This window comes from Chrysemys picta, chromosome 22, assembly GCF_011386835.1.
Source record: "Chrysemys picta bellii isolate R12L10 chromosome 22, ASM1138683v2, whole genome shotgun sequence".
NCBI lineage: Eukaryota > Metazoa > Chordata > Testudines > Emydidae > Chrysemys > Chrysemys picta.
This window is the reverse complement of record NC_088812.1, coordinates 14,749,879-14,776,032: the sequence shown is the minus strand read 5'-3', so window position 1 is coordinate 14,776,032 and position 26,154 is coordinate 14,749,879. Positions and strand designations below refer to the sequence as shown.

The 26,154-nt window shown below is 43.3% G+C and overlaps 2 protein-coding genes across 13 annotated transcripts in view; one reads left to right on the top strand and one right to left on the bottom strand.

Moving 5' to 3' along the window:
• The window catches only part of SLC11A2 (solute carrier family 11 member 2), a 41,741-nt gene extending 20,033 nt beyond the window's left edge, over nucleotides 1–21,708 (top strand). For 4 of the 10 annotated variants that reach the window (XM_065576533.1, XM_065576535.1, XM_065576536.1 and 1 more), the window contains 16 exons: nucleotides 238–374; nucleotides 1,415–1,540; nucleotides 2,254–2,373; nucleotides 4,599–4,705; nucleotides 5,547–5,617; nucleotides 5,761–5,828; nucleotides 6,575–6,730; nucleotides 8,184–8,342; nucleotides 9,152–9,238; nucleotides 9,515–9,634; nucleotides 9,961–10,110; nucleotides 11,446–11,519; nucleotides 12,257–12,410; nucleotides 13,194–13,247; nucleotides 17,255–17,287; nucleotides 19,786–20,238. In XM_065576533.1, the coding sequence (XP_065432605.1) occupies nucleotides 238–374; nucleotides 1,415–1,540; nucleotides 2,254–2,373; nucleotides 4,599–4,705; nucleotides 5,547–5,617; nucleotides 5,761–5,828; nucleotides 6,575–6,730; nucleotides 8,184–8,342; nucleotides 9,152–9,238; nucleotides 9,515–9,634; nucleotides 9,961–10,110; nucleotides 11,446–11,519; nucleotides 12,257–12,410; nucleotides 13,194–13,247; nucleotides 17,255–17,287; nucleotides 19,786–19,863 (1,694 nt within the window). In that variant the 3' untranslated portion in view covers nucleotides 19,864–20,238. Of the gene's footprint in view, nucleotides 1–237; nucleotides 375–1,414; nucleotides 1,541–2,253; nucleotides 2,374–4,598; nucleotides 4,706–5,546; nucleotides 5,618–5,760; nucleotides 5,829–6,574; nucleotides 6,731–8,183; nucleotides 8,343–9,151; nucleotides 9,239–9,514; nucleotides 9,635–9,960; nucleotides 10,111–11,445; nucleotides 11,520–12,256; nucleotides 12,411–13,193; nucleotides 13,248–17,254; nucleotides 17,288–19,785 lie in introns of all 10 variants that reach the window. The other 6 variants (XM_065576534.1, XM_065576541.1, XM_065576542.1 and 3 more) reach the window with 3 other exon arrangements.
• A 1,561-nt stretch (nucleotides 21,709–23,269) lies between these two features.
• Nucleotides 23,270–25,948, bottom strand: HIGD1C (HIG1 hypoxia inducible domain family member 1C). Of its 3 annotated transcripts, none has more exons than XM_024100932.3 (4): nucleotides 25,853–25,948; nucleotides 25,659–25,761; nucleotides 24,326–24,460; nucleotides 23,715–23,917 (listed from the first exon to the last, which is right to left on the bottom strand). In XM_024100932.3, the coding sequence occupies exons 2-4, from the start codon at nucleotides 25,750–25,752 to the stop codon at nucleotides 23,853–23,855; spliced, it is 294 nt and encodes a 97-aa protein (XP_023956700.1). In that variant the 5' UTR covers nucleotides 25,753–25,761; nucleotides 25,853–25,948; the 3' UTR covers nucleotides 23,715–23,852. The 3 variants fall into 3 exon arrangements, with proteins under 3 accessions (XP_065432628.1, XP_023956700.1, XP_023956699.1); XM_024100931.3 differs by having other exon boundaries at nucleotides 25,846–25,915; XM_065576556.1 differs by having other exon boundaries at nucleotides 23,270–23,917; nucleotides 25,659–25,903.
• Nucleotides 25,949–26,154: the final 206 nt, after the last annotated feature.

The window sequence follows — 26,154 nt, the reverse complement described above, 5'->3', positions numbered from 1 at the left end:
CAGTAGCTTCTTCATGTGGATTTGCCGCTCCACACGTTTCATTCCTCCAGGTGTTTGAAAAAACCCCAAAACCGCCTACCCACCAATCCTGGCAAGGGATGGCAGTGGGGCTAGAACATTCGCTTTCTGCTTTGCCTATGGCACTTGCAAGTTCCATTTTAAACCGGCCACGTTCCTAGCATCATTTCAGCACAGTGACTCCTCCCTTGTTTTACACGTGGCTTTTTGTAAATCCAGAAGATGTCTCTGAAGACCACGAGGAGGTCATCAGCACGGTCTACAGCAGCCCAGTCCCGCAGGAGTCTCCGGAGTCCAATGATGAACCATTCACCACCTACTTTGATGAGAAGATTCCTATCCCTGAAGATGAAAAGGTCAGTGTGGCTGGGCCCCAGACTTAGCAAGCTCACCTTGGTGGGGAAATGGCTTTAATAGAAGTGGTAGTTACCTAGATGACTTGTTTCCCTTTGTGGGCGCTGGGTCCCTTTTCAGTTTAAATTGAGGCATTGGGTAGGAGAGCTGGCTGCTTGTTTCTAACTATGGAGAGCTATGTTGAGAAGGGGATGAGGTGTCTGCCGTGCTTGCATGGGATTCAGTGACCCAACTAAAACAAAATGAGTGACTGTCAGCAAACTAACACAAAGCAAGTGACTGCCAGGTTCGCTACCTGCTGTGGATGCCAGTTACCCACATGGCTATTGCTGCATTCAGAGTAAACAGGTCAGCAAACACTGCTCCTGCTGCCTCTATCCGGGTTGGCAGACTTTTACAGAACCTTCCAAGCATTTGTCTGTTTCAAGTGAATGCACACTCCTAATGAGGATGGGCGTAGCACTCACCCCAGAGCCACATTGCTGTCTTTAGTTATGTTTCCCAGGACAGCAGTTTCTGCTTCTGCTAAAGATTGGAGAGACGTCTAGCGTGTGATTCCCAGGTGGAAATTGGCTTTGCTCTTACCAAGAAAAGCAAGTCAGAATAGCTGTTTCCGTGCTAAGCTGGGCCCACCAGCATAATGGCTAAGCCATATGCCCTTCACAAGGAGCTCTGTATGGGATGCAGTTGCTGTCTTCTCTGTAAAGAGCAGGCAAGCCAGCACTTGTCAGAGGATCGCATGCAAAGTTAGCTTGATATCCTCCCCCAGCTAAAGTGCTGGTGACCCTGAAGGTCTCAAAATAAAGAAGGGCTGCACTTTGGAATTCAAAATAAAGAGAGACTGATAAGAGAATGAAGAGATCTTGCCAGGGGTTGGTTGTTTCGCTGGCAGCTAAAAAAGCTTGTATGCCCCTCTTACCAATTTTTTTGTCTTAAAAATGGGCCGGTTCCTGAAGGCTGTGCTCTGTTTTGTTTGGAATCAATGCCAATCTTTGGTGCAGAGCGGAGTCTTAACGTCTCAATCTTCTCTTCCATTTTAAAGCACTCATGGTTTAGCTTCCGCAAACTCTGGGCCTTCACAGGGCCAGGTTTTCTCATGAGCATCGCCTACCTGGATCCAGGCAACATCGAGTCGGATTTACAGTCAGGCGCTGTCGCAGGGTTTAAGGTCAGTGTGAAACTTTCCAAACTGTGAAGCAATTTTATGCTGTACTTCCAGGCCCACCACCTCTCCCAGCAGGTGCCTAGCGCAGCTTCCAGATGAAGGCGCTGAACCAGTGTTGGGCTAAGTGCCAAAGGCCTCATCAGTGCTGTTGTGCTGAAAGGTTTGGCCAGACTCCCTACTGCAAGGGGTCTAAAGGTCTGCCTCCTGCGTTGCTTGGAAGTTACCCTCTTGGATGGGTTGGGGGCTCTGAGGGGGACAGGAAGTGGGAGGGGGTGGATAGTGGGAGGGGGTGGATAGGGGGCGGGGCCAGGCTGTTTGGGGAGGCACAGCCTTCCCTACCCGGCCCTCCATACAGTTTCGGAACCCTGATGTGGCCCTCAGGAGAAAAAGTTTGCCAACCCCTGGTTTAGCAGATCTTAGGCTTGCAGTATACCTGAGTGAAACCGGGCAACAAAATGGCTTGCAGGTTTATTTGCATGCAGCCCCTTGTATATGTCAGTGCCAGGCTTATAAAACCAAGCATGGAATCTCAACAGGACTGCACTTCCAAATGGATCGACTATGTTCCTGGCTCCTATTAATAAGAAGGCCTGTGGAGGGAACTATAACATCAGGAGACCCAGACGTTCTCCAGTGCAAGTCCTGGCTTGTTCATCTGCCTCCGAAGCATCTCATTACTCAAGGTTACTTACCTCGCGTTGTTGCATCTCTTTCAGCTGCTTTGGGTTCTGCTGCTCGCCACGATCATTGGTCTCCTCCTGCAGCGTCTGGCAGCAAGGCTGGGAGTGGTGACAGGACTGCACCTTGCAGAAATGTGTAACCGGCAGTATCAAAAGGTGGGTGACTTAAAGGTCTTTAGATTCGAAATAGTGACTCTGGATGCTGTTCCCGTGCACTGGGCTGCTTAGAGATCTGAGATCTTAGTCGTGTCACTGAAAATAAAGCTTTCTGAATGGCTGGGACCCAGGAATGTTGAGGAATTGAAATTCCAGGAAGGGCTGAGAGGGGGGGAAAGAGCAGACATGGAGCCTCCACTTCCAAACAGTGCCTTCAAAATGGTTCTGAACTGAAGGGCTTTAGGATGGTACAGGTGACACCTCTTTTGGTCTCCACTGTTGGTTCAAAATTGGTGTGAATGGCGCTTCCTCCTTTGTCTGAGAGCTAGTCTACACTAGAATCGCTACAGTGGCACAGCTGTACCGATAGCACTGCTAGTGCAGAGTCTCTGTTCCAATGAGAGAGCTTTCCCGTCGCTTAGCTACCACCACTCGGGGAGTTGGAGTAATTAAGCCAATGGGAGAACTTCTTCCACCAACATAGTGCTGTCCACACCAGCACTTAGGTTAGTGTAACTTACGTCACTCAGTGGATGGTTTTTCCAAACCCTTGAGCGATTTAAGTTATACCAAAGTAAGAGCCAAATACGTCTCTTTAGGGAAAGAGTTCTTGCTTTTCTGCATGCAAAGCAATAAGGGTCAGTAGAGACACGGTCCATCTCAAAAGCCATTCATTGCGTGTGTGACAACTCTTCCTTTTGTACAGCAAAGCACCATGGGTTCAAAGAAAAGCCTTGCCTTGGTGGGGAGAGGTGTGTGTTTGTGTGTGTGTGTGGGGCTGGGGGGGGAAAAGCACCCTTGGCTTCCCAGTGACTATTCTGAAAGGTGGATTGTTGCTGGGCAGTGGCTGGGGGATGAAAGGAAAGATTAGACATGAAGCCCAAGGGTGGATTCAGTGCATCCTCTAAAGGGATAACAGTAGTTTAAATGCCCTTGCTGAGTTTACATTGGTCTTACTCCAATTTCTAAACTGAGGACCTTGTGGGTATGTGTCAGTTTGTGACTCGCTGTCTCAGGCAGTCCACACCCCTCTTGTGGTTCATGTGAATGTTACTATTGATCAGCATATGTTAAATCCGGCTCTAACGGTGGTGTTTTATTTCTAAAAAATAGACTTGTGAAGTTCACTTTTGCACAATGCCCATGTAGCTGAGGATTTCGGGATTGACTTCTGCAATGGCCTGTCGTTGAAAGCACATAAACCCTGCCGTTCTGATACTTGGCAAACAAGTGCTAATGTTACCCCAGATTTAGCACTAACAAAGTCTCTAGATCTGGCACGTGCTAGCTTCCTTTGATATAGGCTTTATAATACAACTTTGCACACATGTTTGAGGGTGCTGATGTACTTTCCAAACATGAAACCTCACAGCATGCCTGCCTACCGTGAGGTTGGTGGTATTGTTCCCATCTAGAAGGGAGAGACTGGGGCGCAGATGTTGAATGATTCTCCTGTCGTCTCACAAAATTGGCAGAGTCAGGCATAGAACCAGGAGTGTCCTGACTCCCTAGTCCCCTGTTCGAACCACTGAATCGGGTTTCCTCTTCAAATGACTGGAGAGATTTAAAACTAGCACGGGGGGTTATGAAGAAAGAACGCGCATTACCGTTGGCTGTTGAGGAAATGCTCATGGTTGTGTAAGCTTACGGTTATGACTTGCTGTTCAGCTGAAAATGAGTAAAGCCATCCAGTGGAAAACATGGATCTCCCCTTAACCAGTATTTCCAGTAATCTTACACAAACCAGTTTAAAGGGACTAAGTCAGACAATCAAGGCCATAAGGTTGGGTTGTCCATTTAATCCCTCATAAGAAGGGTCACGACAACTTGATTACATTTCTGTTGGGAAGGCATTTTGGGGTGTTGATTTAAACCTGTCACCAATGCACACCTGCCAGTCTTGCCGCTCATGTGCTGCAGTAAACACATCTGTCTAGTTTCATGATCCAAACTGAGCAAGGAGCAGAAAATAAACTGTAAAAGTTGAAGCACAGAAGGTCTTCAAAACTCGTGTTAGCAATGTAAAGGCCTGATCCAGTATATACGGAAGTCATGGGTGTCTTCCGTTGACTTCTGTGCTGAAAGAGAAGATGGGTTTCCTAAATGGTGCTGTAAATCCACATAAGTCTGGCAGGAAGTTGGGGAAAAGAAACTTCCCCTGTAATAGTCTATTCATTATTTCTGGTTTGAATTCCAAGTATCTGAAGCTCAGTGTTTGTATCTAGGTCCCTCGAATTATGTTGTGGCTGATGATTGAACTCGCTATCATTGGGTCGGACATGCAAGAAGTTATTGGCTCAGCAATCGCGATAAACCTCTTGTCTGCTGGGAAGTAAGTTGGCTTTTATCGCTTGAGAGAAACCGGAAATGAATGTCATTCTCCATCTCTAGTGTTTATCAGCTGCCCGTATCCCATTAGAAAACAACACACTTTGTGCCAAAAAGGACCGTTTTATTTCCTGTAGTTGAGAATCTTAGCAGATCACTGCCCTGTTCTGCTCAGCAGGGTACGAGCTTCCCTCTTTGTATTGTGTATTACATAAAAAGTATTTGAGATGAAAGGTTTTTAAATAAAATGGGCATGTCTGAGCCCACAATTGGCACCAGCCATTGCTGATGTGACACATTGTAGAACTGTAATAAGCTTCCCTTTGGCTTTTAGACCTCATGTTAAACCAGAACCTTACCATATGTAACACCGGAGGAGCTTCTGTTAAATCAGAACTAAAGCTGGAAGGAAATTGGTGTAGAGTCTTAGCCTAGAAGTCCAGAGCCCAACTGTGTTTTAGCTCGGTGTTCCCTGCAAGTTAGCCACTTCCACCAGGCAGCGCAGAAATGGACTCTTAATCAGAAACTAACAGGCTCATTGCACTATAGTAGATGAGAAGTATCTCTCGCTCCAGAAACTCTTGGCTTGCTGTGCAGAGAAATGTAGGCATGGCTTAAGGTGGAACTCTTATCTGAACTGTTTATGTAGAAAACAGGCTTAGTCTCATGCCCAAAGTAACCAAGCAGCTTGTCAGATTACAAATAAAACCTTGAGATAAGTGTTCAATAACAGCACACAAAAAGTGGCCATGATCCCTGCCCGGAATATAGAGAAGCTTGGACTGACATGGCTAGAAGAGCTGGTAAAAGCACTATTCAAACGAAGTCCTGTTGTTCTGTTGCAGAGTCCCTTTGTGGGGTGGAGTGCTCATAACCATTGCTGACACTTTCATGTTTCTCTTCTTGGACAAGTATGGTAAATTCCTTTTTTTTTTCCTTTTAATTATTTTTAATGTCCCATGAAAGTACATGTAACAGATTAAATCTGACAGATGCCCCCTCAACATTATGCCTGAGACTTGTCCTCCAAAACTTGTTAATGGCATGTTTCTTCCACAGGCTTGCGAAAACTGGAAGCATTTTTTGGCTTTCTTATTACCATCATGGCGCTTACGTTCGGATATGAGGTAATTCTCACTTGAACGTCTTGGAGCTTTACTTAGCAATTAGAGTGACACTCCCTCTCCCCCTTCTTTCTGTCGAACTTGTGTCTTCATTCTCTCCTCTCAAACATTTTAGAAACCAGACAATCTAATTACTTCCTCTGATTTTTGTCTTCTTCTGCCAGGCCCTCGTGAAGTCTCCTTTGCCCGTGACCCCAATTCTGGAAAGCACTTTAAGCCAGGGCTTAAAATTAAGCATATCAGAGCTGATCTCCCCCTCCCCCCAAAAAAAAAAGTTTTTCCCATGCGGCTTTTTGAGTTTTTAGTCAAAAACCAAAAGATTCTGGTTCAAAAAACCCAAATTTTCCATGGAAAGCAGTTTCATTGGAAAATTTTAGACTAGTTCTAAAGCATATGCTTTAATGCTCTCCTAGATTTTTTTTTTTTTGCGGTGGGGCCCACTTTAACTGCCCTGGGGTTCTATTTGCTTCCTGGCTCAAAGCTGGTTGGCACTGGTCTAGAAGGTTAGACCTGCCCAAGAATTGTTAGCTGTTTATCTGCCTCCAAAAAGCTACCAGGGGGTGTACAACACTCCTCTTTCAGTGCTAGTGGGTAACCAATATCTGAGTTTTTTAAAGGGGGGAGCTATTACCAAATTACTGCAATTTTTAGGTGGGGCAAATTTGGGGCCTTCCAAGTTGGCCATCTAAGCAACTGTGTGAACGCTGCCAATCCAGAGGTACTAGTGGGTCTCTTGTGTCTGTGTGCAGTATGTTACAGTAAAACCGGACCAGGGAAAGCTGCTGAAGGGGATGTTTATGCCTTACTGTGACAAGTGCGGTACCCCCCAGCTAGAACAAGCTGTGGGGATCGTGGGAGCGGTCATCATGCCACACAACATGTACCTGCATTCTGCTTTAGTCAAGGTAAGAGAGGGGCGAGTCCTGTGTCCCTTCTAGTTTGCTCTTCAGAAGTACAATGAGACTATTAGAATGTGATCGTGAGGGTTGAGAGGAAAGCGCCTTGCAAGGCCTGGTATGTTTGAATAGCTGTGACTGCCCTTTTCAGAGTGGGTGACGTCAAGGAAGTCCGTAGCAAAACTCCCATTGATTTGAGTGACTGCAGAGTTAGTTCAAAGTCAGTGGGAGTTTTACCTCCGACAAGTGAATGCCGATGCTGAGCGCCTTTGAAAATCCCCTCTATAGTAGCAAAAAGAACAGGAGTACTTGTGGCACCTTAGAGACTAACAAATATATGCATCCGAAGAAGTGGGCTGTAGTCCACGAAAGCTTATGCTCTAATAAATTTGTTAGTCTCTAAGGTGCCACAAGTACTCCTGTTCTTTTTGCGGATACAGACTAACACGGCTGCTACTCTGAAACCTGTCTATAGTAGCAGTTCCCGTAGCCTTTGCGGAGAACTCTCCATACTTTGGAATCAGTTCAGTAAGCTGATTCTGATGGTGACTGTGCTATGAAAGTTTTCAGAATTAGAATATGCCATGTGCACCTGATAAAGAAATACGGTATCTCTTACGTAATAGGGTAAATTGAATAAATTGGCTGAACACGCGTTAACTATGTGTTTGCGTGACAGAACCTGGGGTCTAAATTAATACTTGGCAAACCCCTTAAACCATATTTCAGACATCTGAACAGTGTTTCCCAGTCTCTCTGCCTTGTGGGATTCATCCATATTTGATTCTACTGGGGACAAGATGACAAACCCAGGCTAATTTTAAAGCTGAAGGCCATCAGTCTGTCCTGCAAACAAGATGGGCTTTTTTCTCTTTCCCCCTCCCCACAGCAGCATATGTTTAGCGCTCAGGCTGATACCGCCCCTTAATTTACTAGCTCCTTTATCTTGGGGCACATCCCAGCATCACAGCAGAAGGCTGAGCAGCCCCTGGGTGCCAGGGTAAGCTGGAAAGCATGTCCAGTATGGTGAGATTTCATTTGGAGCTGCAGTTGACCATGGGGAAATCCAGTCTGCCGGAGCAACGTGCTCAAACAGGTGGTGTTGCTAGTGCATCCTGTGGATAGGTGCTTGTGTGAATGTGGCCAGCCACAGCCCCGCTTCTTCAAACCAGGCCCCTTTGCTCATTGTATGCACCCCACAGCGTTGTTGCATTAGCAGCTACTCTTGGCCAGCTGGTGTCTAATGTCTCATGCTGTTGACTGCTGTTTGTAAGGCCTAAAGAGGGATCCAATCGTGGGCAGGGCTCAGCTCTTAATATTTGCTGTCAGACAGGATAGACATATTCTGGCCAAAGTTCAGTAGAAATCCAGAGGCACCACCCTGTTGGAGATACAGCTGGTTCCATCGACTAGAGGTTCTAAAATACTCTCTCATAATTGTCTTTAAACGCTTTCTCTCCAGTCGAGGCAGGTGAATCGTGCAGACAAGAAGGAGGTGCAAGAAGCCAATAAGTATTTCTTCATAGAGTCCTGCGTTGCCCTCTTTGTCTCCTTCCTCATTAACGTCTTCGTCGTCTCTGTCTTTGCTGAAGCTTTTTTTGGGAAGACTAATGAACAAGTGGTGAGTCTCTGGGGTTTGTTGGGGGTTGTGCACGTGTGTTGTGGCGATTCTGGATTACTGGGAGTCATATACATGGTGGGTATGTCGACACTGCAGTCGGGAGGTGTGATTTCAGCACATGTTGGCGTACCCTAGCTCGAGTAACAATAGCAATGAAGCCCAGGCAGGCAGGCAGCAGCATGGCTAGCCCTGCCCACCTGGGACCCCGGGTACCTACTCGGGGCTACCACCGCCCATGCTGCCACAGCTTTGCTGCTGGTTAGATCAAAGTTAGATCAGGTATGTCTGTGCATACTTTGAGTCGCACCTCCCAGCTGCAGTGTAGACACACGCTGTGCACCTGGGTTAATAATAGCTACTGTGTTAACAGTGGGCCTAAGTGTTTCATACACAGAGGGCCTGATTCTCTTTTACACTGCCCTGGCAGGCATAAATGTAGGGGGGGGTAGCTCAGTGGTTGGAGCATTGGCCTGCTAAACCCAGGGTTGTGAGTTCAATCCTTGAGGGGGACACTTAGGGATCTGAGGCAAAAATCAGTACTTGGTCCTGCTAGTGAAGGCAGGGGGCTGGACTCGATGACCTTTCAAGGTCCCTTCCAGTTCTAGGAGATGGGATATCTCCATTAATTATTATTATTTATTATTATATTATCTGATCTCGCCCTAGCCTGCAAGATGCACCCAACACATTAATGCTAATGCATTTCATCTGGCCAGCTCCTCCACCCCAAACTCTACCAGCCGTGGTTTCTGCTCTCTGAAATCTGTTTACAAAAATGAAACTTCCTAAATTGTCTTGTCCTCTTCTAGTACAAAGTCTGCACAAACAGCAGCAGCCCCCATGCCGGACTCTTTCCAAATAACAACGAAACCTTGGAAGTGGATATCTACAAAGGGGTGAGTGGCTTTATAGTGAGGTCAGGCAGGGTGGTCTTATCTGAATGATCCCCTTAACATCCTTGCCTGAGTTATATGCAGCTGAATAAATGGAGACTATTCAAGGCTTGAACCTATAAGACTATAAGAGCTGTCCTGTTGGAACAGAACAGCGCTCCTTCCTGTCTAGGCCCGTGGTCAGTCTGGCGGAGCAGCTGGCTCCAAGAACTCTTCTTTTGACTGAGCATTTAAATCTAGGATTTAACACCTCGTGACTGGAAACCTTCTGTGTTTCAGGGGGTTGTTCTGGGATGCTACTTTGGGCCTGCTGCCCTTTACATCTGGGCAGTTGGGATTCTTGCTGCAGGTCAGAGTTCAACAATGACTGGGACCTACTCTGGGCAGTTTGTCATGGAGGTATGTGACTCTACAGCTGTGCCGGCTTATGGCTGTGTTTCCCCCCCCCTTCTCCTTGTAATCCCCTGAAGTTGAGATGGTCAGTGGAGGCCTAGTTTCCTTTCCTGGTCATGTAGTTTGCTGAAGGATCAGACTTTCCTGCTATTGACCCATGTACCAGACTCTTAGGTCCCCGATTCCCTTTGGAAAAGTCCAGCCTAACTCAGGTTTCTTTAAGAGAAAAAAACTCACCCTGTAGTAGATCATTCCCCTTCCCCCTGTTGCAGTTTAACTCTGTGGAATGTTGCTTTGTTGCAACAGCAGCTCTTCCGTTTCTCTCCCCGAAGGGATTCCTCAACCTGAAGTGGTCGCGTTTTGCTCGAGTGATTTTGACCCGCTCCATTGCCATCACTCCAACTCTGCTGGTTGCCATTTTTCAAGACGTTGAACACCTGACTGGGATGAATGACTTCTTGAACGTTCTTCAGAGCTTACAGGTGAGCAGCTGTGCACTCACAGCACGGGACTATTCCTTGGAGAGTCATGTCTAAGCATTAGCTATTAGTAACTCCTCATTCCGAACCAACCTCTTAGTCACTACTAGTGTTGGCTTTAGGGCCTTCTGTTGGCCCACTTATGAACATTTCTGTAAGCTGGTTGGCTGAGGGGTCCTGAGTGCAGAGAGCTCAAGTATGGAGGGGGGCGGGAGGGACCTGTAAATGGCAGCAGCTGCCATCAGAATTGGGTTTTCCAGCAGCAGTGAATTTAGGATCTGCCCCTGATCTGTAGATGCTTGTGGACTGTGGCCAACATTGGTTATAGCAGTGGTTCTCAACCAGGGGTCCGGGGCCCCCTAGGGGGCTATGAGCAGATTTCAGGGGGTCCGCAAAGCATGGCCAGCGTTAGACTCGCTAGGGGCCCAGGGCAGAAAGCCGAAGTCCTGCTGCATGGGACTGCAGCCTGGGGCACCAAGCCCCACCACCTGGGGTTGAAGCCAAAGTCTGAGCAACTTAGCTTCCGAGTGCCCCCTGTGGCGTGGGGCCCTGGGCAATGGCCCTGCTTGCTACCCCCTAACACCGGCCCTGGCTTTTATATGCAGAAAAACAATTGTTGTGGCACATGGAGTTTCTATAGCATGGTGGGAGGGCCTCAGAAAGCAAAAGGTTGAGAACCCCTGCGTTCTAGAACAGATAAGTTACTTCTAGGCTCTTATATGCCTCTTACTGAATTATCTGAGCACCACTTGAATATTTACAAAGAGCAAGAACCATATTTAAACAGCGTTACATTTATACCTCGTTATTTTTTATGACTTTTAAATGTAAATAAGTTTCCTGGCTGGTCCAGTTCTCCTCGAGTTTCCAGCTCTGCAACGACCTAGATATGTATTTATGGTGCCTTGTTCCTGTTGTAAAATGAGGAATGGGAACTGCCAAATTAAGGGCTCAGAGTAGAAGAACTTCAGCTTCCGATGGTTCTTGTCTGAAACTTGCTCCTCGCACTCCAGAGTGATACAGCCCATATCCCAGCATAGAAAATAACTCCTAGTTCAGCTGGACTACAGAGAGAGGAGGAAAAGTACTGTGGGGTCTTGCTTCTATAAACACTTCTGGATTCTTTCACTGAAGAATCTCTCGGTTGAGGGGAGGTGGGAAAGCACCAGCTGTGGCTTTAAACTGTTTCCTATTCCTAGCCATGAGAGATCTTAGATGACACACTTTCAAAAGCTAAAGGGAAAAGTTTGTGTGTGTGTGTGTGTGGTTTTTTTTGTTTTTTTTTAATGCGAACAAAGTCCCAGCCCTAATCTCCTGCATCTTGTTGCCTTATTCCAGCTTCCCTTTGCTTTAATCCCAGTCCTCACGTTCACCAGCCTGCATCCTGTGATGAATGACTTCGCCAATGGACTGTAAGTATGAAAAGAATCCCACCCACCTGACCGTTTCCTGATTTTAAAACCATTTGATTGAGGCCTGGGTATGGATATCTATCTTGGGTGCTTGGTCCCAATAAATGTGATATCTGAGCACAACCTTTAATGTATTTATCCTCGCAACACCCTCTGAGGGAGGGGAGTTTTATCCCCATTTTACATATGGGGAATTGAGAGGCCAAGTGACTTGCCCAAGGTCACATGGGAATTTTGTGGCAAAGTAGAAGAACCAAGTCTCCCAAGTCCAAGCTGGCACCGCAACCACTAGGCCTTTCTTCCTCCTTCAGTGCAGGGCTAACTGTTCACGAAAACGTGTGAATTGTTTTTATTCCCCAAACAGTATTAGAGTAGTTCTGCTTTTAAGCTTCTTATACATAGCCCAGTCTCCCCAAGACCTGTTTGACAACTCACTCTCCTTGGAGTGGTGCCCAATATGTCACTTCTAGAAACAGGTGTGTGTTTATTGCTTCCTGAGCGCTGTCTTGACCTCTTTTCTTGTCCCTTTTTCTAGTCTGTGTTTTTAGTCTAAAAGTAGCAACCCTATTAGAAAAGAGTCAGTGCAGGTCAACGAAAGTTTCTATTCTGGTGACTACATTTTCAGAGTCTCGGCATTTACATTACAAGAAGTGTTCCCTCCAAACACCAGGGCAAATAGGAACATCCCTCTCTCCCAAATGCCCCCGTAATCCCGTTTCTTTTGGCTTCCCTTTCAGAGGCTGGAAGATCGCTGGCAGTGTGCTCATTCTCATTGTCTGCTCCATTAACATGTATTTTGTGGCGGTCTATGTCACCGCACTGGGACACCTTGCCTTGTACGTGGTTGCAGCTGTTGTCTGTGTTGCCTACCTGTGCTTTGTAGCATATTTGGTAAGTATTGTTCTTCCACGCTCTTTGGCAAGACGATTGCTGTATAAAATTGTGATTCCGGTGATTATTGGGCTGAGGCAGCTTGTAGGCAGGACTGAGAGAATGAACTTGCTTTCCCAGGAGCTGGGAACTTTTATTTAATAAACCATAGAACTCTTACAAACACTAATCCTCGCCATCCGCCAGGTGCATAATTTCAGATATGTGCCTCAGTTTCCCATAAGTCAAGACACGTTCAAGCTTTCAAGCGCCACTCAGTTCTGTGCTCTACTCCTTGCAACTTCTTACCTTCCATCCAGTTCCTTTTATAACTCATCTAATAGTCTGATGGGGGGAGACCACCTGAATCATGCAAAATTCCAGATCTGTTTGTGTGTATTCAAATGGTAAGAGGGGACAATTATGCATTTGTTTAAAAAACAAAAAACGGGGGGGAGGGGGAGAGTCTGTCAGCCTGCAGTGTGACTTTCCTTCCTGTGACTGCTCCTGTATCTCCAAGTTTCTACTTATTGTGAAAAGTGTGTCAAAGTTTAGAACGGCTTATAACCATGCTCAAGAATCTATTGAATGGCTTTCACCATCTCAGCAGGCTTAATGTGCTTTAACATCCTTAACGTTCTCTGTAGAACTCATTATGAAGAGATTTGGTAACTTGACTTTTGAGTAATTACTGAAAAATAGCATCTAGTAATCCCTCCATGCTTCCATTCATTAAAGTGCAGCTGCTAAAAAGTAACTTGCAGCAATGTTTCTCACAGCCCACTCCTTCTTCTTTAATTCCAGAGCTGGCTGTGTCTGATTGCTCTTGGGATCTCCTTCCTGGCCTGTGGGCAAACGGTAAGCGTCACTAGAACAGGGCTTACTGAAGAACCGCCTGTCACTCAAATTAACTAAACACTGGGTCTGTCTGCACACAGCAGGTAGCCATCAGAGCCAGTGCGTTTCTATGGTTTACTGTGTGAACATATCCAAACGTATGTGCAATTTGCACGGAAAATACTTGTGTAAGTTTGTTGTATAAAAGCTCAGATGTACGTACTGGGAAATATTGTGTTACTAAGATAACTAAAGAGATGAGTAAGTTTCCTTGCTGACCCCCTCTAATCACACACCTAATCACAAACATAATGTCATGTTGCTGCTGGAATAGATGTCTGCTTTGCAATGTAGGAACTGCATGTAACTTTCCTATTATCCAGACACTAACCAGCTTAACAGCCTGGCAAAGAGACACTCTATGTTCCAAAATGACACGTCCATTTAGCTAGTTCTCTGCCTCTGAAGTCTTCCAGTGAATCTGTAATACAAGCTGCTAAACAGAAATCAAGCTGCTTGGACAGTATCTGAAGTATTAATCCTCCTTCTCACAATTAGACAAGCAACGGGTAAAGTCTGTGACACTAAGTGATGCAATCTACCTCCACAGATCAGAATTCAATTGTATTCCATAATCTCAAATTGACCTGGTTATTTCGCACTCTAAATGCATTAGAAAATAGTTACTGGTTACAGTTAATCAGAATGAATATGGGGTGCAGAAATTCGTTCTCGGAGGTGGGAATTGTGTTGGAGAAATCCTAGCCCATAAACACTAGAAGTCTAAGCATTAGAGTTGGCATATTTTTTTCCTACCTGGTATGTGATTCTGGTGATCAGCAAGGGTAAAAAATAAATCAGTGTTTACAGGTTGTTTATGATTCTGTGAATTATTTTGTATGTATGGCATTAATAGAAATTGTCTCTGTATTTTCTGCAATTTCCTGTATCATGACTCATGGAGTGTAACGTAACAGAATGCTAAAAGCCTTCCATGATTTGGGTCTCCATTTTTTTTAAACTTCCTTACTTTCACTTCCAGTCTGGCCCTTTATACTTTCCCCATTGTAGTTCCTGCTTCTCCACCTCCCAAGGCAGTCTTAAATCTAGTATTGCAAAGATCACAGTGAGAAACGTGCATTCCTTTTCTCTGTTTGGGAAAAGACTGCACATTTTGTCCTAATTTTATCATGAATTAAGTGGTTATATCCTTGGGGATATACTATTGTTTTTAGGGGAGGGGGCGGGGCGTGTGTTCATGAGTGGATCCTGTAAAGCGAATCTGTAGGGAAACTGAAGTCCTGGATCTTATTGAGTAAGATTTTTCTTCTGTTACTACTTGATAAAAGTTTTAGCTGATAACTCTGTGTGTAAGCATTTGTGTTTGCGTTGAGGTATTTTGATAGGTATTTTCACAAGAATTCAACTGATCTCAATTCTGTCCTTCATCGTATGTGCCCATCAGATATTTTGATCTGTACTAAATTTTAGTTTGTGCATTAGTTTTTTCACCTTTTTAAGAGAACTGGGTTCAAATCCTGACATGGGTCACAAGTGAAAGTGGCTTCGAAAGGACTTCTCAATCCCTCTGTGTGAACCTACCAAAAGCATGGCATGATTGCGGTCTGCTCAACAGAGGCTAGGGACTGGAATAGCCAGGGTATTACAAGATACAGGATTGGGGTCCCCTGGAAGATCTGTGTGGGTTGCACAGCATCTCCCCTTCCTTTGCCTGACTTAACCCATGCTATTAGTCCTCCACTCTCCTGATCACTAAAATTAGTCCTTTTTTTTTTTTTTTAAGTGGGAATATTTTATTGAGAATGGCTAATGTAGATATGTTTTCAAGCTTAGTTTCTGTAGTTCTAATTGGAGACAAGGTTTTCTCAGGTAATTCATTGTCTTAGTGTTTATCATGTTCATCACAAGAGAGGTGATTCTTCTGTGCAGATAAAGGGGGTTATCCATGGCTTTCGGAGGGTTGGAGAGACAGATTTCACAAGGGAATGGTAGCTTTTTCTTTTTATAGTAATGCCTCTTGTTTGGACAAACTTCAGACTGTAAAGGACATCCATCATGTCGATGGGAGGTAAAAGATATGTCCAGAGTAAGTGTGGAGAATGCCTTTAAATATTTTCCTGTATGGAAATGGCATGTGGTTCTCACTGGGTGGTGTGAGAACATTGAGTTTAGTTCAGGCTTGACCACTTCCATATTCTTATCCATTGTAGCAGTCAGAAATAGATACTGAATGTTACAATTGCTGTCTTGCCAAAAGCAAAGGCATACAGCCAGATTCTCCCATTGCCCTGCGACTTGCCGTAGTCCATTATATCCGCTTTGCACTGAGGTTAAAATGCTACTGAATCAGAACAGTAAAAGTTTACAACTGCTTTGCCCTAGACTACACAAGGTGTTGGACAATGGAGAGTCCAGCCCATAGTCTCAAATTGCTAGAGTAAAGTATAAACCTCACGGTTTCCAATAGTAGTAAAGAACACCTACATGTGCGGCTCCTGTTATGATGATAAGTGCAGACATACAGGAAAGAATATAACTCCCAAGTGCATAAATGAGTTGGTTTCATAAATTTGGTTAGGAAGGCTGTAACTATGAGCAAGAGACACGATGAATTTGGGATGGCAAAAATTAAAGCTGCTAATCTTTTTTAATGATCGTTTTGACTAAGCCTACAAAGTTGACTAATTTACTCTTAGTCAAGATAACTGACAAAACATACTTGACTTAAGTATTAATGCTTGATATAAAGAAAAAAATGACTTCACTTAGCGTTTTAGTTCCAAATTCCAGCTAGAAATCCTGAGTATGCATCCTACTTACTGCCAGGGTTTGTAGTCTTGTACTAATTCTGCTGACTTGTGTGTTAATCTGTCTTCCTTGGGCAGTAAAATTCTATAGACTGTCTAACCAAAGGCACGTTTATGATCTAGAACTGCTGTTAGACTTGAATCTAGCTGCCTTCATTCGCTTATAAGTTCCTGTAGTTTAATTTTTATGCCTTAGACTTTCATGCATTTTTTAAAAATTTCTGGTTTGTAAAAGTGTCAAAAATGCATGCCCACTGTGAACATGTATGACGGTCACTGTTGAATATGTTGCGAACTATATATCAAAATCACCGCTATATGCAGGAACGTCTGTATAAAGTCCTCTTAGCGTGGTATAATTTAGCTTCTATTCTATTCATTGTGAAACTTAATTTTTTTTTTTAATTGAGCATGAATCAATTTGTATGCACTACATTTTCAATTAAAAGAATAGACACTTTTTCAACTTGGTTTCTTGGGTCCTTTTTTTAAATTGCGACACCCAGTATGTTGCTTTAAAAGAAACTCGTATTGCTGCCCAAATGATTGAGATGCTGTAGGGTTATTGGCCCTGTACACTAGATTGCATGCAAACCTTAGTATTTCTATACTAACGCTCTCCAAGCTGTGCATAGTAACTTCTCACTAACTGCTGTTGCCAGAAATTGTCACTACAGTCCTTGTTCGTGTAAGACATTCAACCAAGAAGCTATCTTGCCTTGATATTCTCCGCTCCCTTCAGGGCAGCATTGAGTGCTTCTGCTCCCAGCAATAGCAAAGGATTGATATGCTATTAGCTTGTGCAACCTGACTACCTGAATATAATTCTTGCTAGGGTTCAGTTGAGCATTTTTATAGGTGTCTTTGGGTGGCTCTATTTGGAAGACAAACTTACCATTCTACATTAAGACCATTTAATCAAATGCCAACATGTTTTGGCCAGGAACAACCTTAATAGGGGATAAACTCTGCTAAGTTGGAATAGGAATGATCTTATTCAGGAGTTCAGGCATGGTGATATAATGGTCCCTTCTGGCCTTAAAATCTATTTGGGAGTTGGGAGGGAATTCTGATAGAAGCAGGCATTGCACACTCCATTCTTTTTTTTGAAACAAACCTGAACCTTTGCTTCTGTTCAGAAATTGATCTTTGTGTTACTATGTGATATGGGAACTTTCTTTCCCGTTTTTTTATTACAAGCTTTCCCTACCTGCTTTAAGTGAACTGGAAGCTGTAAGTAATGCATATTATTTATTTCTCTTAGAGGAAACACTGAATTTTGTAAGTTCGCTACAGGCCTTTAATTAAATTAATACCTACTTAGTTTCTTTGTTTCTACCGTGTAAGAAACACTTTTGGTAAGTTTCAGTCCATTGAAAACTCTTGTCTTGCCTTTTGATTTCTAACAACTGAATTTTTAAACAAATTTTGAATAATTAAGCATGAACTTAATCTTCACAGAGGAGAATAACTTTATCTTCTATATATGTGGAATCAATTAAACTTGCATGTTGATGTAACAGGAAATTATAACAGAGAAAGATACCGTCCTTAATTCCCCCCAACCGAAACAGTAATGGGATATTGCATCTGTGTCCCTTGCATGTTTTTGTAATATGTATCGATGTGAAGTATTGTGTCCATTAAATAAAAACTTATGGACAGCCATTGCTCTCATAAGCTAACTTGTAAATCAGACACAAATCCCTTTTAAAGAGAGTCCTCAAACTACTGCAGCTGAGACATAAACTGGATACAAAACAGGATTTTATAAAGATGTAACTCTTGGGTCCTAGAGCATAGCAGCATATTCTTTGGCTGGCCACTAGTGACTGAAGCCTGTCCAGATAGAAGATAAATAACTGGTTATTATCATTGGCTAATTGAGAGTGCACCCTGGCAGAGAGAACCTGTTGCACTGAAACAACATCCACTGTTAGCTTAACTAAACTTTCTGTAACGAATTCACACTACTTGAAAAGGGTGAATCCCATGTTCTGATAAGTGGAGATTGGGTTTTCCTGTTGGATCACACTCTGTGACCCTACTGCTAATAATCTAGTAGGTAATTAATGTACAAGATCTACTGTAATAAGTGATAATCAGCATGGAAAGATGGAAAAATCTGTCTCCTGTCTGTTCTAGCGGCTGAATCACCTTTGTTTTTTAATCAGCTGCATGTTGCTTCAATCTTTCAATGACACTCCTTCAGATTAATCAAAATAACTTTAATAAATCACTTAATTGTGGTACAGTATTTATCATATTTATAACATAAATCAGATTTACTGCTGCTGATTAAAGAATAAAAATTGATTTAATGCTTTGGTTTTAACATCTAACAGCCTCACAAAACTTGGATTTTATTTTATTTTATATAATGAAAGTGGCAGGACCAAAGAATCCGTTATCTAGTTAAGTACAATTCTTACTGATCAGATTATGGTTTAGAAGGCCTTATGAGCTACAGTAGAACCTCAGAGTTACGAACACCTCGGGAATGGAGGTTGTTCGTAACTCTGACATTTTTGTAAGTCTGAACTAAATGTTATGGTTCTTTCAAAAGCTTACAGCTGAATATTGCCTTAATAAAGCTTTGAAACTTTACTATGAAAAAGAAAAATGCTGCTTTTAACCATCTTAATTTAAATTAAACAATCACAAACAGTTCCCTTATTTTGTCAAATATTTTTTTTAACTTTGCCCTTTTTTTAGTAGTTTACATTTAACACAGTACAGTACTGCAGGGGTCCCCAACGCGGTGCCCGCGTGCGCCATGGCTCCCGCCGGGCCATTTATGTGTGCCCGCTTACTGGCCGCCGGACAAGCAGCCGCCAAAATGCCACCGAGAAGTGGCAACATCAAGAAGTCGGCGGCAATTCGGCGGCGACGCCTCTTGATGACGCTGCATTTCGGTGGCGACGCTTCTTGACGTTGCCACTTCTCGGCGGCTGCTTGTCTGGCAGCCACAGTCCTCGGTCCAGCGCCCACCACACGGAAAAGGTTTTGGACCACTGCTGTACTGCATTTGCTTTTTTTTTTGTCTCTGCTACTGCTTGATTGTGTACTTCCGGTTCCAAATGAGGGGTGTGGTTGACCGGTCAGTTCATAACTCTGGTGTTCGTAACTCTGAGGTTCTACTGTACTGTGTGGCTTGGAGCTACTTGGCCTTCTGGCAGTACCAGTTCCTAAGGGCTTGTCTACATGGCACTAACCGGCTGCATAGGCTCTGCTTCCGCGCACTAAAAATTCCATAGTGTGCTTTGATGTACTGCTGTTTCAAACACCCTGGCTTGCTGTGCACTAAATCAGGGTGTAGGCAAGCCCTTAGTGAAATAAAACTGCAGCGTATGTATCAGTTCAGAGAGACTAGCACTTAACTGCTGGAAAAGAACTTGGTCTTGGTCATGCCTCTGTGCCTGTGGCATGCAGTTGTCTCAATTACTACCTGCCCTGGAGGATTATTCTCTACATGGACGCCAGGCCAGGCAGCTTGCACTTCTGGGTTGTACAAGTCCTATGAAACTCATTGTCTGAACAAAATAAGATGTTTCTGTATTATTTCAGGATTTGAAGCATTGATCCATGACTTTTTAACAAAGTTTTAGGCTGAAGAAAGTCAAAGCATAAAACCCTCTGTTTAGTGACTTTAACCTAATCACCCTTGATTTCACTGTCTTTGGCTTCTGTTTCAAAGTGGTTTCCCTAATTTTCTTCTTTGCCTTCTCTAGTATCAGCTGGGACTTACTACTCACCCTGAACTCTTCCTTCTGAACAATGTCGATGCAGACTCAATTGTGACTAGATGATTCCCTGAACTGCAGTAGCAAGAACAAAAACAATTTTGAAGCCCCTTTGTGCTGCAGAAAAGGATTTTCCTTACTTATGGTTAGTTCAGAAACAGGTATGGTCAAGCATCATGAATGACGGAAAGATTTCCTCCGAGAAGGAGCACAGGATAAAACTGACATCTGCAGAGGAGTGTCAGATGGAATCAGCAGACGTTGCACTTGACATCAGCCATGAAGGTTCTCACAGGACCAATGAAGAGCCAGAGTCAAACCAGTTCATAGTATCACATACCCTATGGGTTTGTCTTATCTTTAGGTACTCAAAATATTTTCTTTAATCCTTTTTTTAATTGTAAATTATTTGGGTAGTAAATTATAGATATTTGAATATCTTATTGATTTAGATCTAAACTTATTCTGCTTGGTGTTTCTTAGGTCAGTTAAATGATGGGACACTAACATGTTTTCCAGTTTTTGGAAGATTGTCCAAATGAGTAATGTTAAGATTTTACATTTGATTTTGAATGATCTCATTTATGAAGTACACTAAGGAGACTACACAATGAGAAATAATTAACTCAAAAGGATGGGCAGATTCTGAAGTGCAAATCCATTGGAGCCTAAGGAAGAAGCGTACAAGGCGTCTGTCAAATGCAGATTATGTTCTGGGCATGCTCTTCCATTTCTGCTCCCTTCTGTCTAAAAACGCCCTCCCTATCTGTCCAGGTACTTAGGTGCTCAGTTACTATAGCAATGAGTCCTATCATCTCAAACCTCTCTAGCCTCCACTGTGGCTATCTGAAGAGGTCTCCTACTCCAAGAGCGTGGCAATCCTCACTTCCCTGCCCACCTCTTCTAAGCATCTGGCCAGTTCTCCAATACTGAGCCGCTCTAGGATTTTATTTCAGGTACTTGCCTTGCCCCCCACAACTACATTGCTGACTGCTGCGTAGGAAATGGTAACTACGGTGTAACTGGAATGGGAGGACACAAAGAGCTGTATCTTTGTGCATTCAGTCTAACTTTGTTTTTTTTGTCACCACATCCCAGCTTTTATTTGACCGACAGTGCGTTGAAATGCTTAATTCTCAATTTCAAAATACAAACAATTTGTAGAGGCAATGCAAGTTTAGGTTTTACTCCTGACATCAGAGGTAGGGATCTATAGAATCCTTGATTTAAGTATCTGTCTATACAGTTATAGGAGTGGACACCGCTCTATTAAGAGTGCTCACCATGAAAAGTGCCTGTTAACTACTAAGTCCTGAAGAGGGAACTTCAAAATTTCTTCATGTAGTTCTTCCAGCCATAAATGTAATGGAATAAATCCATGTGCAGTTACACAGCAGCTTCCATCTATAGGTGAAATGTGGCCTCTTCTCTTAAGCCAACCAACCCCCACAGAATGGGGTTCACTTTTCCTGGGAATAGCTTTACACAGATGGAATTGAACATGAGCTTTGCATTTTCATGCCATTTCAAGAAGTCTTGAATGATTAGGATAATTTCTGAGAATTGGATGGTTCCAAACTCAAAGCTTGAGGCCATGATATTCTGGGTGGGCAAGTGTCTTTTGTTTTGGTTTTTTTTTTTAAAGAATAAATCTTTTGCAGTTGTGCTAAGAACCCTGAGGCAGGAACTGCTTTCAAATGGAAGATACCCTGAATTATATTTTTATATATGTCTATGTGGGCTCAGTTCTGAGGCATCTTACTTCTGTTTTTTAATTAAATCTCTTACCAATGGAGCATTTCTATCCCTGTGTATTTGGCACTCATTTATTAAAGATATTGATTACACTTTGACTTGTGATGAACATGATGGAAGTCTAGACTGTCAAATAAATGTGTCAAATTCGCTTTAGCTTTTTCTGTTTAGGCTTCACTTGCTTAAGAAATAATGCTGATATTCTTCAGGTCAGATGACCCAGAAAGTTAATAACTTTCACTGGCTGTTTTCTGTACAAGAACAGACTGTACAGTGTGAACAACTGCAAAAACTCGTAGCTATTACATGCGAGGGAAGTAAAACGCTACCAGTGTGAGTACTGAATGCAGTACACCAGAGGATATTCTCTGGCTCCAAACTGTAGTGAGACCCTAAAGTTTGGATTGAAGTGTAGCATGGGCAATGGTGTCCAAGTTTCCACCAGTTAATGTGGAAAAGTATAAACACGTGCTGTAAATGTTTTTGCAAAAAGAGTCATACTCAGATATTCTTTTTCTCACACTAAAGCTTTGTTTACACCAGGGGTTGGCAATGTTTGGCACGCGGCTCCCCTGGCGGGCCGGGCCAGTTTATTTACCTGCTGACGTGGCAGGTTTGGTCGATCGCGGCCCCCACTGGCCCGCGGTTCGCCGTCCCGGGCCAATGGGGGCGGCGAGAAGCGGCGCGGGCGAGGGATGTGCTGGCCGCGGCTTCCCTTGCGTCTGATGAAGTGGGCATTCACCCACGAAAGCTTATGCTCCAATACTTCTGTTAGTCTGAATCTGTAAAAAGCAACAGAGGGCCCTGTGGCACCTTTAAGACTAACACGGCTACCCCTCTGATACTTGACTACCACTTTTGTTGGTCAGGAGTGTGAAGAAGGAAAACCACACACCGCTGACCGACATCAGTTTCACCGGCAAAAGTGCTGGTGTGGGCAGCGCTATGTCAGCAGGAGAGGCTCTCCTGCCAACATAGCTAATGCCGCTCATTGTAGGTGGTTTAATTATGCCAGCAGAAAAGCTCTCTCCTGCTAGCAAAGCGCAGCTACACAGGAGACCTTACAAGCGGTACAGCTATGCCGCTGTAAGGTCTGTAGTGTAGACATAGCCTAAGTCTGTTGCAGGTGGTACTTGCTTTTGTTTTTAGTAAATCCCATTACAATGTTACCTTGACCAATGTGGATTAGGCATCTAGCAAGTGGCCTAGTGGGCTTCTGCTTGCTGCTGTAGCTACATACAAGGGACACTAAGGATCTGGGTTTACGGCTGAGGAATAGTTCCCCCCCTCAGCTGATTACCTTTAGAGGCAGGCTGCCTCTAGCCTTGGTCTCTACCCCAGTTGGTGCTAACTGTAATTTGTTGCATCTTTCGGTGGCAGGCAAGTCTCACCCTGTACAGTACCTGAACCAGGAGTCCCTCTAACATGTGTGTTATCTCTGGGGAGTCCTTAAATAGCTGCCAGAGCTTTTGTTTGCAAACACTGTTGCTTTAGTTGGAAGGAAGAGGCTCTTGTTGTAATCTCATTACTTGCATCATGTTAATCACTGCTGTGGTTTAGAGAGCATCTTTGTTAAACCAGATATGTCCGGCAGGTGATGGTCTCGATAGCAATGACATGAAATATGCAACAGGCCAAAGAGCAGTGACCCAGTATTTCATAGTGAGCACCTGTTCAAAATCTAGTTATTGTAGCTATAACTATTGGCTTCAGCAAGTTGAAACATGAGTATTTTATTGTAACCAAGTGGGTTACCCTATATATAAAGATTTAATAAATAAAATAGCATCAATAAACAGCTAATGTAATATATTAGCACGAACCATTTAAACAACCAGCAATGGTACAAGACATTGGACTACTCAGGACTTCTGTTAACTGTCTACTGCCAACCCCAAAGAACAAGCTTGCAATGCTCTTTCCATATTGTAGCCCTCTTTCCTAACTAGGATGCACTGCAGCATTCTGAACTTGATGTAGGTAGATGGCTGCCTCTGCCCCAGATAACAATTCTCCTCCTTGCACACTACTCTAGCTGGCAGGGATTGCTGAAACATTGGTACTGACTGTGCTGTCAGTCATGCTGAGTCTATTGCCTCTAGCATCATAGACATGGATATTGTGAGTTTAGGTATTGATCCCAACAGTTGGCTTTAGCATAGAGCAGCCGTTCAATGGCAGAGCTAACAGAAGTCCTGGTGATTATTACTTAAAATTCTTACAGTGTTTACACATAGAAATTCTAAATAATTAATACTGAACATATGCTTTCCTCTCCTGCTTGCTCCTATGAAGTTGGTTCACTTTTTGGCCCCATTCTTGAACTGAGGTTTAACGTAATCCTTATACATAGAGAAGAGAACACCTAACAAAAGAGAGCAGATACTGTTATCTATTGGTGGTTTTCATATGAAAGAGAGTTCATGCAAACAGTTTTGCTTTTCATTTAATTTAACGTCTGCAAACTAGTAAAATTATTTAGCAGTAAAAATGTCTTCTCTAAATATCCTAAAAAATAAGTGGTGCAAGGAGGTAACAGCTGGATATTAAATGGTCCAATAAATCCCAATTTGAATTGTTATATCATGAATCATGAAGATATAGCTGGTAGCTTTGAAATGGGAGAATACTTGCTGAAAGTAGAGGTAAGTCAAGCACCCTCTGAGTAGGCCACTACTATGCGGGCAGAAGACTGCCCCATCCGCCCCCCAGGAAAGGGCTCAGCTACCAAAAAGGTATCTTGAAAAGGTTTCTGCACAAATCAGTATCTTACCTATTGTTATTGCTCCTACGACAAAGCCTTGTGCTGCAACTCTCATGTGAATGAGATGGACTGACATTTTCTGATCTCCTCTGTGTTTTAGCTTGTAGAGACCATAGCCCACGACAGCAACAAAGCCTGCCATCCCTATGCATTCAGAAGGAGGGTGAAGTTCAATAAATGTGTAGAACCAGAAAATGTAACTTTGGCTTAAAGAATGTCAGATAAATTACTCTAAATACTACGTTCCTTAAGCTAAAATCTACCAAACAGTGCATAGGGTGAAAAATCAGCATATTAAGGGTTTGCAGAATCTGCCCCTTCTGACCTAAAAAAGTAGTGTTTACCAAATGCTAAATTAGACATGCTGTTTGAACAAAGCATCCAACTTTCTGTGTTCCCAAAACCATCTAGTGTAGCCATATCCACTCTCATATTATCTGACTTTTTTTCTTTCTGAAGTAGGGAAGGAAGCCTCAACTAGAGGTTTAATTTTCTCTCTGCCTTTTTTGCTTTTGAAGTTGTCAGGGCCTGTAAATCACTTTCAATTACTTTTGTTATTTGGTATATAAATTGAATAACTAAATTATTCTTTTATCTTTCAATTACAACCCCTCCACACACGCTGCAAAAAAGCAAGCCATGTCCTTGCAACCTGCTAAATTGACAACAGTGTATACAGATTAGCCTGTGTTCATTTAGTCTGGTACATACAAATCACGTTAAGGTTTAGAAGAGCTTCTGTTCTGACAGTCCTGCTGTTACTGCTAAATGTTAGGGAAGCCTAATGAAGTTTGATGGATGAAACTTGGCCAGGCTTCTCCTTGCCTTTCCAGGTCTGCACAGTTCCTGAAAACCTAGTATTCTGGATGTGACCCATCTCACTTAATATATTGGTTTTTAAAGGAAGGTCTGATTCAATGGTGTGTGAATATGGAAACCGGTAAAGCTCTGTTTCTGAGGGAAGAACCCCCATGTAGAAGGTACTATAGGAAGCTGCACAATTACAGTAAAGACACCTTTTAAATGAAGGTTATAACAGGCTTCCATCAGACTACTGCTAAAGTAACAGCCACCTTTGCAACAGATCTATACTCTACTCTGGCCATCCTAGTATGACGATAGAGTAATGGTGTACAACAGTTGACAGTGGAAGGAGAAAAACCTTTTCACGCTATCAATTTTGCTGTTCCACGTTTAACCGGTGTACATTTTAGTTTTCTGGAAAAAATCCATTAACCTCCATTACTAGCCGAAGAGATTATTTCTAAGGAAAAACAGGGCAGAATTATTACAATAAAACCCTGTCCATAGCACTCTGTATGCACAGAAAGAGTCAACTCACCTACAGGAACAAATGGAGAGTCTCTAGCTTTCCGTGTCAGTTTAGATACTTGACTGTCCTCTTCCTCCGCAGACCAGCGATCATCAGAAGACATTTCTCACCTCTGAAAACAAGAGAACAGGTCTGACAATTCAAGTCCAGAGATGCTTTCCTTCTCTGTTCTCCAGCGTTTTATTTACTAACGCACCTCTTACTTATGAGACTCCCAGGTGTCAGAGCAGCTAACTTGCAAACTGATCTTGGTCGTAAGCAGATTCCCTTTTTCTAGCTGTCATTCACTTAATGCAATATCATCGCCTGCTTAATCTCATTTTAGAGGCCCTCTGGTTCCCTGTTAAGGGTTTTATTTTGGCATTGCAATTGGGCTGGGTGAAGTTTGTCACTTATACCTGCTCAGCTCTCCAAAGGTTACCTCAGCAAGACATGCTCGGAAATGAAACTTCCTCTTTGTAGCTGTATCTGTGGAATAAAGAGATACTACTTTTTTTTTTTTTAA

Coding starts and splice junctions, on each gene's coding strand:
- HIGD1C (XM_024100932.3), bottom strand. CDS start 25,752: ATGTCTTCTGATGATCGCTGGTCTGCGGAGGAAGAGGACAGTCAAGTA. Junction 24,461..25,658: donor CTCTCCATTTGTTCCTGTAG/GTGAGTTGACTC, acceptor CTGAATGCATAG/GGATGGCAGGCTTTGTTGCT. Junction 23,918..24,325: donor CGTAGGAGCAATAACAATAG/GTAAGATACTGA, acceptor CTCTTTTGTTAG/GTGTTCTCTTCTCTATGTAT.